At 39.3% G+C, this 21,481-nt stretch overlaps 3 protein-coding genes across 4 annotated transcripts in view; all 3 read right to left on the bottom strand.

Moving 5' to 3' along the window:
• Nucleotides 1–21,481, bottom strand: part of LOC108414369 (tripartite motif-containing protein 35-like) — a 57,960-nt gene that overhangs the window by 16,587 nt on the left and 19,892 nt on the right. Inside the window, exon 7 of the transcript XR_005130739.1 lies at nt 986–1,019. The gene's annotated coding sequence lies outside the window, so the exon portion shown is untranslated. The remainder of the gene's footprint in view (nt 1–985; nt 1,020–21,481) is intronic.
• LOC108414370 (tripartite motif-containing protein 35-like) lies at nt 5,085–12,840 on the bottom strand. 2 transcript variants are annotated; one of them, XM_017687216.2, is made up of 7 exons: nt 12,746–12,833; nt 12,158–12,637; nt 11,675–11,770; nt 8,475–8,705; nt 7,078–7,100; nt 6,665–6,783; nt 5,085–6,257 (listed from the first exon to the last, which is right to left on the bottom strand). In XM_017687216.2, exons 2-7 carry the CDS (start codon nt 12,560–12,562, stop codon nt 5,716–5,718), a joined length of 1,416 nt encoding a protein of 471 aa, XP_017542705.2. In that variant the 5' UTR covers nt 12,563–12,637; nt 12,746–12,833; the 3' UTR covers nt 5,085–5,715. The 2 variants fall into 2 exon arrangements, with proteins under 2 accessions (XP_017542705.2, XP_017542704.2); XM_017687215.2 differs by having other exon boundaries at nt 12,158–12,840.
• Nucleotides 14,051–18,843, bottom strand: LOC119264051 (tripartite motif-containing protein 35-like). Its single transcript, XM_037541253.1, has 4 exons — nt 18,760–18,843; nt 18,279–18,374; nt 17,908–18,144; nt 14,051–14,059 (listed from the first exon to the last, which is right to left on the bottom strand). Exons 1-4 carry the CDS (start codon nt 18,841–18,843, stop codon nt 14,051–14,053), a joined length of 426 nt encoding a protein of 141 aa, XP_037397150.1.

The raw sequence follows: 21,481 nt of genomic DNA, 5'->3' as shown, positions 1-21,481 counted from the left end.
TTTATTTCAGTTGATTATTACACCAGACAAAACACGTTATGCTGGAATTGCTGTCGACCATGGCAAAGAATGCAGTCCCACTGCTATACAGCACAATGCTGGGGGCTTTGTACTCCTCTAGCCCACGCTTGCCATTGAGCATGGTGACCTTAGGCTAATGTGTGGCCGCTGCTGCTCCAGAGCTTCCCGTTCTATTGGTCAGTGCTTTATTACCAACATCCTCGGCTGACATGAACATTTGGAAGGATTTGTGTGAAACGCTGCTAAATGAACAACAACAATAAAACTTCACATCTGGATTATAATTTGGGTAGCGCACTCACATTAAGTCCCGAAAATGCCAGGCATATGACATATTACAGCTTTTTATTCCATAACCACAATGATTCCAGTGCAAACTGGTCAAGCTGTTGTTAGGCTATAGAAGTGTGTAATAAATCTTTGAGCCTATCGGCCCAAGTTTTAATTTAAAGAGTTAATCCAGTGTAATGTTGTCACTGATATAGTCTAAATCACTCTTATCTTTGTTGTGTTTGTTGGTCCGATTGTTAACATTCACAATATATTTTGTTTGTTTTGATCGATCTATGTTTGCACTCCCAAAAATTCTAATGCTGCCAGTGAATGAAATTGGACTAGTTTATTTAAAATAAAACCAAAACAAGTCATTTTAATGTCTTTGTCTAACATGTGAAAGAGTTTTTGTTTGTTTGTTTTTCTTTGTTTGTTTTTGTTTGTTTTGATGGCTACTTTGTAGAACCAAATCCTGTCTGTTAGTCAGAATATTAAGAGAGGACAGCAGTGTGAATTCACATCACCTACTTTATAACTAAAGACTCTGAGAACCAAACCCACACAAATGATTCATCATTTATAGCGTTCACCCATGGATCCTGCTCTTACTGCAACACCCATTAAACACTGTCATCAGATCAGGACAGACATTCAAAATCCCCCCAATATTTAACCCAAGTAATGTAGTGACATATTCTTATGATCATAATTCAGACACTCACTACCTTATAAATGTTCACTCTAAGCAGCTTCAGCTTTAACTGTGCTGCTCCACTGTTACTGACGTCTTCACTGGTAAGAGAGGATGAACAGACATATTAAAGAAATACGGTAAAACTCTCTGAGTGAAAGTGTGTGTTATAGTGTGCAGGTGTGTGTTGGTTAGAAGATCAGTGAAGGTCACTTTCCCCCGTCCCAGTCCAGCTGCACTCTGACCCTCTGCGGCTTTTCTGTAGGAGTGATGTAATAATGTGGTTGTCCTGGGCAGCAAATCCAGTTTCTATTACTTTTTTTATGGATTTACCATTTCTTTGTTTTTATGACTATATATTTTAGGGTTATGATTTGCCTGTACTTTCTGCACTTTGATCTGAAACCACACCCACTGACTGACCTTCATTATACATTAGTTGAATCTGGTAGTCAAAACAGTTGCTGAACCCCAAATGCCATCAGCCTATAGCAGCAATGATTTTTTTTTTGGTGATAAAATTGAAAAAATTAGGCAGAAAATTCAGAACACACAGTTAAACTCTACAAATCCACTGCATTATAATGCCAGTCTAGATCCTGAGAATATCATAATCACTGCAGAGAGGCTGGAATCGTTTACCTTACTTCAAGAAAATTAACTAGTTAAAATTTTCTTCCGCAAAATCATCTACCTGTATTTTGGATACAATTCCTACAAGTTTACTCAAGGAAATTTGACCAGAAATAACCAAGCCATATTTCAGTACATTTTGCAGTAATTAGACCGCTGATTAAGAAAGCTAACCTCGATCCCTGTGAACTATCAAACTATAGACCTATCTCAAATCTCCCTTTTATATATACAATCTTGGAAAAAGCGGTAGCAAAACAATTAAGCTACTATTTGTATGCGAATCATCTACATGAAAAATTTCAGTCTGGTTTTCGGCCACATCGCGGTACAGAAATAGCACTAGTAAAAATTGTAAATGATCTTTTATTATTCTCTGACAAAGGAAACGTGTCTTTGCTAGTCCTCCTTGATCTTAGCGCAGCGTTTGACACAATAGACCATGCTATCTTACTAGATAGACTGGAAAACCATGTAGGGATAAGAGTAATAGCTCTTTCCTGGTTCATGTCCTACCTCAATAATCGCCATCAGTTCGTTAATGTAAAGGGTGAATCATCTGTCTTTGCAAAAGAAAAGTATGGTGTTCCACAAGGCTCTGTTTTAGGACCCATATTATTCACAATGTGTGTTACCATTGGGCACCATTATCAGTAAACACAGCATAAATTTCCACTGCTATGCCAATGTTATACATATTAAATGAACCGGATGATAAAATTAAACTTAGAAAGATTGAGGACTGTAGAAAAAGACAAAAGTCTGGATGTTAAGTAACTTTCTCTTACTTAACTTGGATAAAACAGAGGTCCTCTTTATTGGTCCAAAAGCAGCTAGAAACAAACTGTCTAACTTAACACAAACTTAATTTCATCAAGCTCATCTGTTAAAAATCTTGGTGTCATGATAGACCCTGATCTGACCTTCGACACTCATATAACTAATCACTACAACAGCCTTCCTGCATCTTCTCAATATCACTAAATTAAGAAATACATTATCTCTACAGGACGCAGAACAGCTAGTTCATGCATTCATTACTTCAAGGCTGGATCACTGTAATGCTCTGTTGTCTGGCTATCCCAGCAAAAGCCTCAACAAGCCTCAGCTAGTCCAGAACGCTGCAGCCAGAGTCTCACAAGAACCAGAAAGTTTGACCATATTAGCCCAGTTTTATCAGCCCTGCACTGGTTACCAGTTAAATTTCGCATTCATTATAAAATTCTATTACTGACCTATAAAGCTCTAAACGGACTCGCCCCTCAGTACCTGAGTGAACTTCTCTCCTACTATGAACCATCACGCCTACTTAGATCACAAGGTGCTGGCTTACTACTGGTACCTAGAATTAATAAAGGTACATCAGGGGTACATCACACAAAGCCCCCCTGCTAATAAAGCAGCCGATCTCTTATGAACACTTACCAATTGTCTCTTATTAAACCCTCATATTCTTCAAGAGCTTATCAGATTATCACACACAGAAAGTTCCTAACGTCTGAAATTATATTTTCTAAGTTGTATAAACTCCACACACCCCGACTCGTCTCCAGGCTTTTTATTTTATTGTTCTTTTTTAAATCATTAGGTTATGAAAGGTTACAAATGTTGACTTTTCCACTAGGAAAACGTATTTAAGGTTTACAGCTGGACCTGAAAACCACTGCTGTACCTTTGAGGGAACATTTACATTGTTTTTACCTTGATGAAAGTAAAATGTACCTGTACAGAACCTTCATTTCTAACAGTGTAGGGTCAGTTTAGACTGTCTAATCGGCCTGACTGCATGTCTTTGGACTGTGGGACGAAACCCCAACAGACATGAGGAGAACATGCAAACCACACGCTGAGGTCATGCCCAGGTTGAACCCAGGCCCTTCTTGCTGTTTCTTAACTGTTTATTGTCTTCAGTGCTGTTCACCAAAAAGTGGTCCATGTCCACGATCAGAGCTGTTATTAATGAGTAAAGGGGACAGGGAGTCTTATTTTCTAATCTCATCATGCAAACTGAAAAATGGTACTGTACGTACTCTTATTGATCAACAGATGTTGAATTTAGATAATAAAGATGAAATTGATAAAAGTATCCCTGAAGTCTGTTTCTAACTGAATTGTCTGTGAACTCTTCATATTTATTTACAGGTGTGTTCATTTTAGTTGGCGCAGGGGTCAGTGTGAGTTCAGCTGTAGAGCTGGATCTTCATCTCCCAGTGAAAGTGAAATTAGTGTCACTGAGAGATACAAACTGGAATGAGCTGCACCGACGAAACACACTGAGCCAGAAAGCAGCTCATGAGGAAAGCAGCACAGTTGAGAATCACCCACCCATAGTCCTTAATGTGAGGAAACAACACATACAGTCACTGTTTAAAAGCTCCTCTGAGTGAATGCAGAATGAAGAAAGATCAGAGAGACAGGATGAAATTCATTTCCTCCAGCAGTTAGTGGAGGCGTAGAGGAGGAGGAGCTTTGATAAAGGAGGACTCAGTCTGATGATCTACTCTATGTGTTTTCTACACTAGATGGCAGCAGTTCATTAATGACCTGAACTGGGTGTAACTCAGTCTTATTGTATATCACTAGTGCTTTGTGTGCTATAGCTGTGTTTCAGAAGATGTACTGGGATGATGTTACATGAGGTTTCACTATCTATCTGAAATTTCACCAGTTCTTTACCTGCCAGTGTTCCCATAAAATGCTGCCGCTATATCCTAGTGCTCTGTTTAACATGGTGCACTGTTTCTAACTTCTTCTCTACTGCTGTGACAGTAAAAATGTCCTCATGTAGGTCACTATTCTGCTCAGTTAGCTCACTTGTTTCTTGCATTTACTCTCTCTAAGATCTACTCGCTCTAAGATCTGTCTTGCACATAGCAGCAAAGTGATTTTCAATTGTTTTACTGTTCTTTTTGACAGCTCTGTGGCTCTGCACAGCTGACCACATTGTTTAGCATCAGTTCATCTTCTCTGAGTATTCTCTCTCTTAGGGCTTAGGGATTAAAGCATTTAATTTGCTTGCTACTTGTATTCTACTACATATTGTGCAAAACTGTCGAACTCACAGCTCTTGCCTACCCTGTGTGTACTACCCGCTGTGTGTATCTTTGAAACAGGTTCGTACTGCAAAACTGATTAACAATTCTTTTGTTACAGAAATGACATCAGGAGTAACGCTATGACACTTTAAATTAGCCTTTTATTTCCACACAGACATGTTAGGATGGAAATTTATGAATACATTATTTAAAATCATTAACATATTTAAAATAGATAATGCTAAATGCTAGTATTTAAAATAACTTTGTTTCCAAAAGTTGGGATGCTGTGCAAAATGTAAATAAAAACAGTATATGATGATGTGCAAATCATTTAAACTCCATAATTGATAGAATACAGTACAAAGACAACATATCAAATGCTGAAACTGAGAAATTGTATATATTTTTTGAGAAAATGATATGCCCATTTTGAATTGGATGCCAGCAACACATATCAAAGAGTTGGAACAGGGGCAACAAAAACTAGGAAAGTTGTGTACTACAGAAAATAAAACACCTGGTAGAACATCTCTCAACTAAGTAGGTTAATTGTCAACAGATCAGTAACATGCTTTTGGAATAAAAAGAACATCCCGGAGAGACTGAGTCTTTCTGAAGAAAAGGAGGAGGTATTCACCACTCTGGGAAAGACTGGGTGGGCAAATATTGTAACAACTGAAGAATAAGGTTTCACAACATAAAATAACAAAGAACTTGGGAGTTTCATCCTCTACAGTGTATAATATCATTAAATAATTCTCTGCATGCAAAGTACAAGGCTGAAAAACAATATTGGCATGCCGTGGTCTTTGGGCCCATGCATTCATCGCTACATCCAGTCATGCAAGTTAAAACTCCAAACTGAAAATGGACTAAGGCAAAGTGGAAAGTTTTTTTTTTTTTTTTTTATCAGCACACAGTTATAAAGCCAGTATCCATGAGGGTATGTGGATGCATTAGTGGCATGGGTGACTGGCATATCTGTGAAGGCATCATTAATGCTGAACAATATATACAGGTTTTGGGGCAACATATGCTGCCATCCAGATGACGTCTTTTTCAGAAAAGGCCCACTGTTACTGACGTCTTCACTGGTAAGATCCTCAGAGGATGAACAGATGCATTACAGAAAGCAGGTAAAACTCTCTCAGTGAAAGTGTGTGTTATAGTGTGCAGGTATGTGTTGGTTAGAAGATCAGTGAATGTCACTTCACCCCTGTCCCAGTCCAGCTGAACTCTGACCCTCTGCAGCTTCTCTGTAGGTCTAAGATTGTGAATTGGGTATCCTGGGCACTGTATCCAGTATTTATTAATGTTTTTATTGTAGTTAAGACTCAACTCTGAACTCTGAAAAAAGTGTCCTTTTCTTGTTCCAGACTCTGGTATCACACCCAGCTCCCAACGATGACTGTCTCCAACCTGGACGTCCCAGCAGTGAACCCCTGAGTTGAAACCCTCAGAACCCAGAACACAATCCCACTTATCAAATCTCTCTGGATTATCAGGAAGTGATGCTCTCTGGTTTCTCTTTTCTACAGCAGTGAGATCATCAGACACGTGGAGGTGTGGATGTGCAGTATTGGGGTCCAGAGTAACAGGGGCTGAGGAGAGAGAACACAATGAAACATCATGTTTTTCTCTCGTTTCTGTAAATGTTTCACCTCTACAGACTGTTTTCTTTACTGTGAGTGAAACAGCTTTAGAGGTAGATTCCAGAACTCAGATCAACTTTAATCCTGGACTAAATGTTGATGTTCAGTTCAGTTCTAAAGAGTATTTTTTTATTAAACTAAAGTATATTTTTATCTCCACACTTCACATTTGATCTGAGTGAGATTTCTGCACAGTACAGTATTCATACTTTCACTTAAGTACAGTTTCAGTCTCCTTTTTACCCCCTGAATAAAGAAAACATGATAACATGTTACTAATAGTTTATAAACAGTGTGTCATTAGTGCAGAAGCAGGCTGTGTGTGAGAGATCAACCCTAAGAGAAACAGAACTTACTGTACTGGAGAACCTCCTGCATGTTCTCCCACACTCTGAACTTCAGGTTGGAAAGGTGCTTCCCAACATTGATCAGAGCTCCTGATGTCTTCTCTGGATCCTTTGGTGTGAGCTGAGCTCTGAGAACAGAAGACTGTGTGAAATATATCACTGTAGAAACTACAGCCTGTCATTTATTTCGCTAAATATCAATATTTGATCACATTTATTGTCTGGAGAGTCAATAATTCTGTAGTTTCTGTTAAATAAATATTTCTGCTTCTGTTCTCATCACTACAACATTAACACACAGTCCTTATTCCCCCTCATTTCATTAGAATACACTCATATTTACAATAAACACAATATACTGTAGATTTAATGTAATAATTACTGTAGCATTAGATAAAATGTGTGGTCTGACATTTACTCACTGTTTCTCTGTGGACTTGAAGTTCTGAGAGGGAAACAAAAAGAACATTGTAGTTAAAAGTGAAGAGAATTTTCAGGAGTTTTTCATATTGTTGTTTATTCAAATAGTGATGATGTGAAGATGATGAAGAAATCTCCGCTGACACCGTTTGCATAGAACAGTTTATTGCATAAAAAGGTCGGAATTAAAATCAGACACCTGAGAGAATGAAACCAAAAACATCTCTGGCCACTTTTATAGAGTGCTCGTTTACATGAAAGTATGGCACACATGATTAAATGACCTCAACTTATATGTAACTGGCTTTAGACTTGGGCCCCCTTAGTTAAATATTCCATATGAAATTTCAGACCCACAAAGCTGGATTGTATGAGGTCCCAAACTAAACATTTAATTTGAAGTAAAATACCATATATGGAGTCCCCTCAGCTCAAGCATTTCGTATGAAGCCCAGATACTTCAATATGAAACACCCCAAACAAACACCTGACTGTTGAAACTCTTGTTATTGTTTAGCAGACTGAATCAATGCCCTGGAAACCTGGTATGTTAAACAGTTAAGCAAGACCAGAGGTTCATATTCGGTGAATATGCTAATAGTTTGCTAAGTGCAGATTACAGGTTCAGTTATTTGGTTTATTTTTGCAGCACTTTAAGTTCCTTTTCTGGGAGACGCTGTCCACATCCGAGTGTTACTGTATTAGCAATATGCTAACAGACCAGCTAGTCTTCAGTTAATGACTCAGTGTGTTATCACTGTGTGTGATTAGAGCGCCCTCTGCTGGAATCTGCGCTGTAGTATTTACATTTATGGCATTTGGCTGACGCTCTTATCCAGAGCGACTTACAATTTGATCATTTTACACAGGCAGGCCAAGGTGGTGTTGGGAGTCTTGCCCAAGGACCCTTATTGGTATAGTGTAGTGTGTTTGCCCAGGTGGGGGATTGAACCCCAGTCTACAGCGTAGAAGGCAGAGGTGTTAACCACTACACTAACCAACCAGTGAACCACACCAGTACCAGATTCATCTCTCACTTTATATCTCAGCACTGATTAGATTTAGTGCAGGATAACTCATATTATCCAGCCTGTTACAGTAACATTTAGAAATGTATGATTTACATGTCTGAGCAAATAGCATGTTATGTATGCTATGCTGTCTATGCCAGTGCTTTATGTCTTCTGATTTACAGAAACATTTACACACCTAAACGAACAAATTTACATGTGCACAAGCCACTTTCCACCTTTAAATAACGCAGCATCTCAGTGCACTTGGCTGAGCAGAGAGTGAAGGTGGAAACAGTAGCTTTTCTGCGTAAATTTTCACGTGAAAAAGTGAGTAAAAAATGGAATTCAATCCAATAAGAAAGAAATAAAAATTAATTGATTCTAACCTGTAAGAACAGAATGTCCCCAGCCTCCATCTCCTTCTCTATGTTCCTGATTGTGTCTGAAAGAGCTGATATTTCTCCATTCATCTCTTCAATCTTCTTCCTCATCATCTGGCTCTTCTGCTCCTCTTCCTCCTTCAGTGCAGCTATCCTTGCTGCTTCTTCATCTCTTAGAAACTGGTGAAGCTTCTCAAACTCCTCCTTTATCTGCCTCTCTGTGTGCTGGGCCTGCGTCTAGAATGAGAGACGATTAGGAAACACAAACTCTAACAGATGATCTACAAGCATTTACATTTACAGCATTTAGCAGTTGTTCTTATCCAGCACGACTTACAAAAGTCTTTGTTGTTAACTAGTTACAAGTAGGTTAGAGAGAAAATTAGTCCTGAGAACAGATATTGCTAGAAACAAAAGCCCATGTTGATACCTAGAGAAAAGAAAGAGAATTAAACATAGTGCCATACAATACATTTCAAAAGTGCTTAACTCAGTGCTTACTTAAGTGCTTTAAAAAGAGATGCGTTTGAAGACAGTGAGAGACCCTGCTATATGCACAGCCAGTGGGAGTTCGTGCCACCACCTGGGTTCCAGGACAGAGAAAAGTCTTGATGCTTGTCTTCCACACGTCTTGAAGGATGGCAGGTCAAGCTGAGCTGTACTTGAAGCTCGAAGGGCTTGAGGTACAGTTCGAGTTTTTACCTTTACCATTAGGCAGGGACGGTCTGGTCCATTTTTGGCTTTTTAGGCAAGCATCAGGATTTTAAATCTGATACATGCAGCTACAGGAAGCCAGTGAAGGGAGTGCAGCAGTGGATTAATGTGACGGAATTTAGAAAGATTAAAGACAAGCCATACTGTTCCATTCTGGATGAGTTGCAGAGGCTTGATAGCCTGCATAGGAACCCCAACCAAGAGCAAGTTGCAGTAGTCAAGCTTTGAGATGACAAGAAGTGAGAAAGGGTCAAATCATCCAGATGTTTTAAAGAAGAAACCTGCATGACCGAGTCAGGTTGACAGTATGAGCTGAGAACGATAACTGGCCATCCAGAATCATGCCTAGACTTCTTGCATCTTCTGATGGAACAATCAGAGAGTTCTCAAATGAAAAGGCAAAATCATAATTAGGACCTGTAGTTCCAGGGATGAATAGCAGCTCAGTCTTGATAGGATTGAGCTTCAGGTGATCTTCACAACACATGTTTATGGAAGTGTATCACAGCACAAACAAAGGATATTTGTGAGAACCTCAGAAGAAGAGTTTTTGATGATCATCAGGCTGATCATCTCTAAAAGGTTTGCTCTCCACCAATCCACAGTCAGACAGATTGCATAAAAATGGAGAAAATTCAAGACCATTGTTATGGTCTTGAAGTCTTGAAGTCTTGAAACCTTATTCTTTATTCTAGATCAGATGCCTGAACCACCTCAGCTGGCTCCTCTCAATGTGGAGGAGTAGTGGCTCTACACTGAGCTCCTCCTGGATGACCAAGCTCCTCACTCTATCAAATAGAGTGTAGCCTGCCACCCTGCAGAGAGACTCATTTCCACTGCTTGTATTACCCGCAGGTCATGACCATAGGTGAGGGTCGGGATGTAGACTGACTGGTAAACTACTACAGTCCAGTATAGTGACCGCATAACTGCTGCTGCCTGTCCCAGCCTGCAGCCAATCTAACGATCCCTCTTCCCATCACTTGTGAACAAGACCCCAAGATACTTAAACTCCTCCACCTGGGGCAGGTCCTTTCCCCTTATCTGGATGGGGCATGCCATCCTTTTCCAGACTAAGATCATGGACTCAGACTTGGAGGTGCTGATCCACATGCCAACCACTTCGCACTCAGCTGCAAACCACTCCAGTAAGCGCTGGAGGCATCCATGCAATTCAGCCAAAAGAACATCATTTGCAGAGATGCCACCCTCCAGCCTCCACACATAATGCCCTCCTGACCTTGGCTACACCTTGACACCCTGTCCATTAATATCACAAACAGGAGTGGAGGCATGGCACAACCCTGGAGGAGTCCAATGCTAACACTGAAAAGGTCTGACTTAATGCCGAGTATAAAAACACAGCTCTCACTTCAGGAGTACAGAGATTGAATGGCCTGTAGTAGCCCCGGCACCCCATACTCCCGGAGGACCTCCCACAAGATATCTTGAGGAACATGGTCGTAAGCCTTCTTCAAGTCCACAAAACACGTGTAGACTGGGTTGGCAAACTCGCATGCCCCCTCAACAATCTGTGAGAGGGTAAAAAGCTGGTCCATTGTTCCACAGCCGGATGGAAATTAAAAATGTATTTTTAAAACATTTTTTCCCCTTAGCTTTTTCTCATTAGTGTCTCTCATTAGTGGGGTTTTAGTGTTCCCTCCTGGTTTGCTTTTCTTTAGTTTTCTGACTGATTAGCAAGGCTATAAGTGCCCCAGGCAGTTGCATCTTCTCACCTAAGGGTTTGCTCCTGAAAGAATGCACTTAAAAGGCTGTTGTAAATTAACAGAATTCTGTCTAAAGAGGTTGACTTCTTATCCCACTAATTTAGTTGGTGAGTCACAATTTGGAGTAAGTGTATGTATTTTGTTGTGTATTTTTTTAGTTGGTCATTTGGTAGATATTTATATGTGTTGTTGGTGTGTTTGTTTTTTTGCATACAGTATATTTGGTTAATAGTGGGTTGGACCTTACCTACAGCATCAGAGTCTGTTCTTTTTTTTTATTAAGCCCGTAGTTTAAGCTGCTATTTTTTCACTAGTCAAGATTTGTTAACTGTCTTACATATGAAAGTATAATTTTTAAATTGTTGATTGAATAATTAATCTTGCTATTATTTTTTTTATTTATTGAGCTGGCTGTTAAGTAAAGTTGTCCAGTGTGTCAGCCCCACACCATGTTCTGTGTGCCTTCTTAAGAAGTGATTGGGCCCACTAGTACATAGGTGCTGTGATTAATGTCACATATGGAGAAAGGAAAACATTGCATTCCAGCATGAAAACCTGATCTCATCTGTGAAACACGGTGGTGACAGTATCATGGTTTGGACCTGTTTTGCTGCATCTCTATCTACTATTTGGACTTGTGTAAAACTCTGATGAAGTTTTAGTTTAAATTTATGCAGAAATATAGAAAATTCTAAAGGGTTCACAAACTTTCAAGCACCACTGTAACACCTACAGAAAAAGTCACAATTCAAGATGATGTTTCACCTTAATGTGAGCTGCTGTTTGGTCGAAGTCTTGTTTAGCTTCCTCTAAGACTTTCAGATTCTTCTGTAGAGGCTCCAAAGCAGTCTTGAGTTTATTCTGCAATTAAAAACAATTTAGCTGAGAGCGTTCTCCACACTTTACAATATTCTATCATTGCTATTTAAATGTAAAGGTTGTCCTATAGAATGTAACTAGAGAGAGAAAAATAACAGTTTTAGTCTCTATCTCAAAATCAGATAAGACTTTTATTTTTGTCCAGTGCAGAGTAACATGTTACAATCACATAGGCAGTCATAATTGTTTCAACAACACAACATTTTTCTGACTGATATTTCACTTGTGTTGTTTGCAGTTTGGCCACACTCACTGACCTACTTCACTTTCAATATACATAAAAGATTCATTTCGTTCTAATCTGAGAAAGATTTCATACATTTAATTGAGTTACATTTAGGCATCAACTTACTAGAACAAATTTCTTACCTTAAAGTCAGTCACAGTTTCATCTATTTGACAGCAATTGTGATTTTTGTGTTTCGATGAAGTCTGACACACCCAACACACAGGCTGCTGATCATCCAAACAGAAGAGTTTGAGCTCCTCGTTGTGCAGAATGCAAAGCACCTCAGACCCTGTTGAAGATCTCTGACCCCTGCTTGCTAGAAGAGCCTCACAAAGGTTCTTCAGTGTAAAATTAAAGGGAGGGTTATCTTTAGAGGATCTTCTTCTACAAACTGGACATTCTTGAGACTGGTTAGTTTCCCAGAACTTCTGCAGGCAGGTTTTACACACACTGTGGCTGCACGACAGAACAACAGGATCCCTGAAGATGTCACAGCACACAGGACATGAAAGCTCTTCTTCTGAAAGAGGGTTTCTAGCAGCCATTTCCTCCAACTGTTGCTGAGCTGTTTCTCTGTAATGGCTCGTTCAGTCCAAACTCCACTTTCACTTTCAGGATGTCTGTAATGATCAGAGCAGCTCAGTTGAGAATCAGCCACCGTAGCCCTTCAACCCACTGAGTGAGTTTTAGCTCCTTTCAGAATCACACAGCAAGAAACAAACACATACAGTCACTGTTTAAAAGCTCCTCATTGGCGTCTCTGAGTGAAGTGAGTGCAGAATGAAGAAAGATCAGAGTGACGGTATGGAATTCACTTCCTACAACAAAGGTAAGGAAGTGTAGAGAAGGAGGAGCTTTGAAAAGGAGGAGTCACTCAGGTGCTCTATTCTCACTGTGTGTTTTCTGCTCTAGATGGCAGCAGTTCAGCAATAACTGGAAACAGCGCTTTCTGAATGATTAGTTCATTTTAGCAAACAGAATCCAAGTCTTACAATTAAACATTATAATTATTTTCATAATTAATCATCATAATTAAACATGGAAAGACTGATTAAATATAAATACCCATGACCTCATATTTCCTCCTAATTTGATGTACATATTTGCATAAATAGTGACACAAAAAAGTTCACTACAGTTTATTGCCATTTTTGTTGTTGTGGCAGCTGTTTTATTGTTTCTGATCTTCTTCCACTGCTATTATTATTGTATTTCCCACTGCCCGATGGAGTCTGAGCATGACAGATACAAATAGCTCATGCTTTGGATCCTTGAAAACGACTCACTTCCCTTTCACTTCTATCCTGCTGCCCAGAAATACCTGTCCATTCACAAATAGGCCAGCATTATGTATTATAATATGATGGTTTTACATTGGAGATATTGTAGATCTGTCACCTCTGCAGCTGCCAGTTCTCCTAATTGCCTACAGAGATCTCTATCTCCTCAATGCTGACAAAGAATGAACACTGATCTGGTTCAGCAAAAGCATCTTAGTTTTAAAATCATTTTAACTGGTAGAGAGAGTGCTCGCTGTGGTGCTCACTCTGCTTTGTGCTAAGATGCTTTTGAGAAAGTCAGCTCTGATGAGTTCAGGAGGTTTTGATTTGTTCGATATTCAAGCCTCCCTTGAAACTCCAGCCCCAGCTGCAGCTGCTTTCCCAATCTTGAACACACCTACTAAACCGAGGGAATAACAGATGAGTTGAATCAGGTGTGTACGAGCAGGGAAATCACCTAATTATGCTGGATGCAGCCTTCCAGGACCGAGGTAGGGAATTCCTGCTGTAAGGGATTTCTTATGTGGTGCAGTCTGCTAATCAATAACAGGAAAGGTTCAAATAAGGAGGAGAGACCATGAATCTGATCCCTAAGCCAGAACTAATGGAACTGCGGAGGGCACGGATAACAGCAGAGGAGGGACAGTGTTGGATTATAGACTGCCTATGTCTCTACTGTGACTGAGCTGGTCTGGGATGTCCACTTTATGTCTGGGATGTTAGGGCTTTGCTAAGGCACTGGAAATGAGTTCTTCATTCTACCTGCAAACAAAGACAAATACATGGTTATTACAATCACTTTGTCTTTGAGTTCAGGAATTTTTGCTGCTTTGACCATGACAAATTCTGGATCTGCGGGCAACTTCCCTTAGAGAGGACTGATGGTGAAGTGAAGATCCCTCTGACTTAAGTCCAGCCCCCTCTACTGTTGAGAGTGGTTTATGATTGGCCATTGGATCAGAGAGGATCAGTAACTAAAACAACTTGTGAAATGAATTTATCCTTCATCAAACCAAGAAGCTAAGTTCACTGTAGAAGCACATAAATTAGCCGGAACATTCAGAGGATGCAGGAGAAGCTCCACTGATGATCAGATACAGAGTGAGAAGATGAGTTTCCTCCCAGCAGAGCTCAGTACTGTACTCTACTTGGTGTCTGTGGCTCTGTGAGCATTAATGAAGCTGTAATAATCGTTTATGGGGCTTCTTGTGTTGTTCGCTGTGAAATGTGCTGACTCTGCTAAAGTCAGTGGAGATTAGTGAGATGTTGCTAATTCTACTTTGGCTCTCAGTGAATTTGCTGGCAGTTGATCAGATTACAGGTTCAGTTATTTGGTTTATTGTACTGCTGTTGGTTTTTGCTGCACTTTAAGTTCCTTTTCTGGGAGACGCTGTTCACATCTGAGTGTTACTGTATTAGCAATATGCTAACAGACCAGCTTGTCATCAGTTAATGACTCAGTTTATTTTCACTGTGAGCGATTAGAGCGCCCTCTGCTGGAATCTGCGCTGTAGTACCAGATTCACCTCTCACTTTATATCTCAGCACTGATTATTAATAGAACTAGAGAACTCAATATATTAGCTGGACTGTTTTATTTACATCTAATAATGAATAATTTACACATTTGAGTAAATATCGTGTTCTGCAGTCGAGCTTTTTGTTTGATTTCTGATTTACAGAAACCACACACACCTCTACACACCCAAACACACGTATTCAACGCCTGTTTCTGTTTGCTGATCATCGTGTGGAGGAGACAATTAAAGCTTCCTTAAAACTCAACCTGGAATCAGCCATCAGGGCGGATCTACGGGGTGACAACAGGGCGCAGCTGCCACCTCCTCCACAGCTTTAACTGCCCTGATTATGCAGACCCTAAAATATGACCCCAAACTGTATTAAACTCAAAGTCACTCCTAAAAGTCTTAAAATGGGAAAGAACACAAACTGAATCTGTTCTGTCATGTTATTTACGGACATTGACACAAGAATTTGAGACACTGCAGGAATTTATCAGTGATGTAAATATATTGTGAAATGTTGACGTGGCTTTGAGTTTCGGTTTTATAGGTGTCTCCTCATTCAAAGAGAGAGTCTGGTCTGGTATGATGGGAAATACCTGCTCAGGGACGTGTAAAGTGGCTGTCGAGTGAACAGACTTTCCTATAAGGACTTTGGTTTGTGTCATTAACTCTGTAGTTTCCTTCTCAGCTTGCAGGTTAAATGAATAAAGGAATTTACCTGGAGTTTCATTTGTTACTCAGTTAACCTTCACTTGTTCTGAACTGCAGTTAAATTCAGCCTAAGACTTAATCTCAGTCCTCGAATCACCAGAGATGTAGACTCAAGACACATGATTTGGACTCGATTCCGACTGGAAACATGAATTTGATGACTTGAGACTTGACTCGACAAAATCAAGACTCAATTTTGACTTGATTACCAGTGACTTGGACTTTGACTCAGACTTCAGGCACATGACTTGGGAAGACTCGAGACCCAAAGTGGAAGAATTGTGGAGAGTCAGGAAACGGGGCAGATGGAACTCTACACAGCTGCTGACTTTTCATGTGAAAGGATTGGTTCCCCCCCCTAAAGTTGATATATGTCAGCTTCCTCAAATGTCTGTCACTGTCCAGTTTAATTTATTTAGGAAGAAAAGTGAAGCTTTAGAATTTAAGTTCACCTCCATAAGACAGACACGAGCAGAACATCAATAGCATCAATCAGCCCAGCTCAGCTCTTAGACTCTTACTGGAGAATCTTACCAGGTGATCTGACCGTTTTCCTCCTGGTAGTTAAACTACAGAAACACGGCTTTCTGTATTTGACAGAGCTTAACAGCTTCTGCAGGTAAAACAAGCTCAGTGTTCACCACGAGGCTGAAGTTGACTTTTAATCCACCAGGTTCATATTCAAATTGCTGTTCTGTCTTAAATGGTGCAGAAGTTACGGAACCGAATGGAACTTCAGCTTCGTACATTCACCATCATTAAACTGTCTTTTCTGTAAACTTGTTCAGCTCAACTCAGTTGAATTGGTTCAGATTGTCTAAATTAATTTCAAGCTCGTGTTTGTTTTTAGCTTGCTGATTTAGTTTCTATTTGATTTATGTTCATAAAAAGTTTTTATTTTTCATTAAATTCAACAGCACTCTGAAAATGTGTAGTAGCACTACGTCTTGTGTAGCTATTATGTCTGCCATTTGTGTACCATGGATTTTGTATTTTATTTGGAAGTGTAAAAATTAATAATAATAAAAACGAACACAGAGCCACACACTGCTAACATGCTGTCATTAACAGACTGTAGCCCTGATAGCATCAGTTTTGGAGTTCAGTGTTGAAATGGCCTTAAATTAGCTGATGAATTCATTATGACTTGTTTAGAACTCGAAGATTAGGACCTGAGTCTCAACTTAAGACTTGACTGCCTGTACTGACTTTAGAATTGAATCAAGACTCGACTGGCTTGACATGGGACTTGACTCAGGAATCGAATATCAAGATTTGACTTACTTGCAACTTAATGACTTGTTCCCACCTCTGCTAATCACTGATTAGCAAGTGCTGCTGTCAAGCTTTCTGTTCTGCACTGGTGTGTCATGTATTTTAAATTTTGACCAACTTTGGTCAAAAATGTGCCCAGTGGGACCCTTAAAAGTGAGACTGCAACAGAGTACAGCCTGTCATTTTCTACCCATTTCTAAAGCTAAAACAAATTTACAGAACATCAGTGGGTCTTAAAAGTCTTTGGTCTTCAAATGTAGTACTTTCAGTGCTCTTTCACTGCGAAAGCTAATAGGGTTATGCCAAAATATCAAAACTAAACTATCAAAACAAAACTATCAAATCTACTTCTATGGAATAAGTCATAAGAGGTAAGATATAAAGGGTCCATAAACATTCATCTCATGCCTGCAGTGGCAGTATGCTTTAGCCGAGAATGCTTGATAGTTGAGTAAACATACTGTGTTGCTTTTCCTCGGCATCTCAGCGGTCTGATTTGGACTAGTCATGTGGACTATACCAGGAAAAAAGGTTGTGCCTGTAGGGAGTGGATGCTTTTTAAATGCTTTATATTGCAGAATGTTGCTGTGTTGGGTTGGATTCTCGTTTATGTGAAGACTCAGACTAGTTGGCAGAAGTACTGGTGAAGGTATAATAATGTCCAAACACTGTATATCAAAAACGATAAGCTAAGCATGTTGGTTGTTGCTCTTTTGCATTTTTGAAAAATTTGCTCAGTTGTCAGGAGGCTGCATGGATAGTTCTCTATATAAACGTGCAATAAATCACCCTGAGAGAACTTCCTTCCATCTCTAGTAAAACTTTTTAGATCTGTCTCTTCTTCCCACCAGCTATCCTGGATTAGTCAGTGTCTACCTTACAGGCATCAGATGCTCACAGTACCCAACACCAACAATCTCACATGGTGGATTATTGTGATTGTAGAGATCTTCATACTGATCCTCCCCTTTCACAACATTTAACTCACCTTTTCTTTTCTAATGTTGGTATGAAAAGCACTTGCTTCAGAAGTACAAAGAGAAAGAAGCTGATTTTGTGTGTTTAAATCAGAAAAAGACAGAAAAAAGATATTCTGACCTGCAAGAACAGAACCTCCTCAGCCTCCATCTCCTTCTCCATCTCTATGTTCCTGATTGTGTCTGAAAGAGCTGATATTTCTCCATTCATCTCCTCAATCTTCCTCCTCATCATCTGACTCTTCTGCTCCTCTTCCTCCTTCAGTGCAGCTATCCTTGCTGCTTCTTCATCTCTTAGAAACTGGTGAAGCTTCTCAAACTCCTCCTTTATCTGCCTCTCTGTGTGCTGGGCCTGTGTCTGGAATGAGAGACGATTAGGAAACACAAACTCTAACAGATGTTCTACAAGCATTTACCACCTACAGGAGAAGTGGACGCTCATCAGAAACATGACCTCAGCAACATGTTTCACAGTTCAAGATGATGTTTCACCTTAATGTGGGCGGCTGTTTGGTCATAGTCTCGTTTAGCTTCCTCTAAGACTCTCAGATTCTTCTGTAGAGGCTCCAAAGCAGACTTGAGTTTATCCTGGAATCAAACAACAGTTCAGATTAGTGTATTCTCCACACTTCTCCACACTCCACACAACATTTGATCAATCAACCTTCTTACAGAATGGCAGTTTTACTATCTGCTCAAATTTAGAAGAGTAGAGTAACATTTATAAGTTTACATTTTATACCAGGATGAATTCAACACACACTTTGTAATGTTTGGCCTGAAACCACTTGACTTCACTTTTACCTAACAGGTTAAGCTTAAGATATAGAAGCTTCATACCTTAAAGTCAGTCACAGCTTCATCTATTGGACAGAATTTGTGATTTCTGTGTTTCTTTGAAGTCTGACACACCAAACACACACATGCTGCTGATCATCCAGACAGAAGAGTTTGAGTTTCTCATTGCACAGACCCTGAAGATCTCTGACTCCTGCTCTCTAGGAAGCACACAGGACATGAAAGCTCTTCCTCTGAAATAAGAGTTTCTAGCAGCCATTTCCTCCAACTGCTGCTGTGCTGTTTCTCTGTAACGGTTCCTTCAATGTCGTTCTCACATGTTATTTACATACTTTATTCTCAACACGTTATTCTCTCTTACATATTGTTTCCTTATGATCTTAACCATGTTTATTGTAGAGTCTTAGCCAATCAACTTTTATTGCAGAAATGTGATAGTCGTCAACGACCCTTTGCAGAGATATGATAACTGTCACACACACTTTGATCCAAATGATCCTTCATCTCACGACCTTAAGGTCATGATAACCCCCTTATCTCTACACCCTACATCTCCTTTCATAATCTCATCTTAAGAGAAACATCCTCAGAATTGTTCACAGTGGTGGTGATAGGAACCAGACATCCAACGCACTTAATGCCTCTAAAAGCTTCATCACAGAAAGTTTGTATACGAAAATTGTTAAGTTTTCTCTCTTATGCCAAGACATTGATTTATGACAATTTAGAGAGACGAATTTGGCCTAAAATCTTTTAGGAACTATTCTGGAACACGCAGGGCATTGTGAAAGTGTTCATTTTACATTACCTCAGATTTACCTCTATTCCTCCATTATCAACATTACATACAATGGCACCCAGATGTCTGAGAGCACTAGTGAAAATGTTTCTATTTTTCATTCTTTTGTAATATACATCATCACCCATGATTTCATTCAAGGTCTCAATCACCTTCTCATCAATCACCTTCTCATCTCTCTCTCTCTCTCTCTCTCTCTCTCTCTCTCTCTCTCTCACTCTCTCTCTCTCTCTCCCTTTAAAAAACACACTCATTATCTGAATTTCATTAAGATTAAAATTCAAAGCAGCCAGATTACTGACTCCAAATTAGTGTTTACAGTGCGCATAAAAAATTCCTCATTTGAAGACCACTCTGACTCGATCAAGTAAACAATTATATTAAATAAAAAGTAGCAGATGCACATTTTACAGGTTAATGAAAAATGTCTGGGGGACAATTTTCCAGACAATGCTTCACTGAACTGGGTTGACATCCGGATCTTCACATGTCCAGCCAACACCCTGTCCGCCATTGACCCCTCATTATGACAGCATCTGCTACATCACTGTACTCATCAAACTATTTTTGTAATACATTATAAATAGACATAACGATAGAACAGAAGCTAAATGACAAGACAGTCGCAGTGATCTGCGTCCAATAATCAGTTTCAGTTTCAGGCACTCAGGCGTTTCCTCTGTTTACTCCCATTCACTCTCTTAGAGTCTCTGTTAGGCGTTTTAGTCTCAGCAGAGACAATATACAGAAAAGCATGGAGAACAGAGAGCAGCGTGAACATGAGGACTGTTAGAGACGCAGGAGAGCAAATCACACAGCAGGGATTTAGATTTAAACGGAGTGTGATGGTGAGGCAGAAATGGATACACAGAGCTTGTAGCAACAGAAAGCACAAAGAGGAGGAGAGGAAAGAAGAGAAAAGCAGAGCTGCAAAGAGGCGGAGTTCACAGCATCGCTCACACTGGCTGAATGAAAGTGAAAGTGAAAGTAAGGATCGGATGATGTGTTCACTCTGGGCTGCATTAAACATCATGTATGAATGAAAACCACATACAGATGAAATGGAATTAAATGGACAAATGATAAACTTTAGTGAACTTTGATTCATAGGATATGACTAGAAAGAATACATTGTCCATATTTTCATTTCAAATATGATTTACTGCAACTTACTGTATTTTTAGGGCTTTTACTGCCTATTTTATTGGCAGCTCCTGTTGCCAGTAAGATATTGTATATATGTAATCACTGTAACTTGATATCCAGTAATATACTGTAATTCTTTTTACAGTATTTTATTTGCCACATTTTGCCAGTGATTTACTGTAAATTCTACAGTAAATATTTTACCTTGTACCAAAGACAAAAAACGTTCTGTTTCATGGGTAAAGAAGTCTTAGCAACCTTTCAATCTATCTGTATTTTTACCTAATGGACAGCACATCATAATTTTATTTTCAGGATCACCCAGAATTTTGAATTTGAGACATTCAGGGGGTCCAGGGCCCATCTGGAATGACTTTATTTCGCACCTTGATTCAAACTTGACCAGTATAGATTGCCACAGATTCTCTGACATATTTAGTAATATCCAAATTAATATTTAGTAATTATCCAAAATAAGAGGTTAGAGGAAGCTGTGAGAGAAAATATCATTCCATCAGAAATCACAGCTGATATTATATTGATCCCAGTATAAGCAGCATTACATACAAGATATATAGGATCTGCCTGCAGCTTCATTACAAATATTACAGAACAGAAATATAATTAAATATTAATGTTGAAAAAGAAATTGTGCTTTTCAACCTGAACCTGAAACCTGTGAAACACTTTCTAGATCTTCTGCTTAATTTTAAGCTACCTACATATTAACTTCACCTGCATAAGTATTGAATAACATATTTATCCATGAATATGTATAATCAGTTAATGCTAATAATCAAAAGATGATGAGATGTTTTAGAATTAAATGCAATTACATTGACTTTGATGGGGACAGACAGTAGTTTCATCTTCAACAGTGATGTAAATATACAAGCTTTACTTTATAATGACATTGCTGAATGTTCAAGCATTTGTTATTAAGTTTCTTTGA

The sequence above is a fragment of the Pygocentrus nattereri genome, chromosome 9 (assembly GCF_015220715.1).
Source record: "Pygocentrus nattereri isolate fPygNat1 chromosome 9, fPygNat1.pri, whole genome shotgun sequence".
NCBI lineage: Eukaryota > Metazoa > Chordata > Actinopteri > Characiformes > Serrasalmidae > Pygocentrus > Pygocentrus nattereri.
This window is presented reverse-complemented; position numbering and strand designations above follow the sequence as displayed.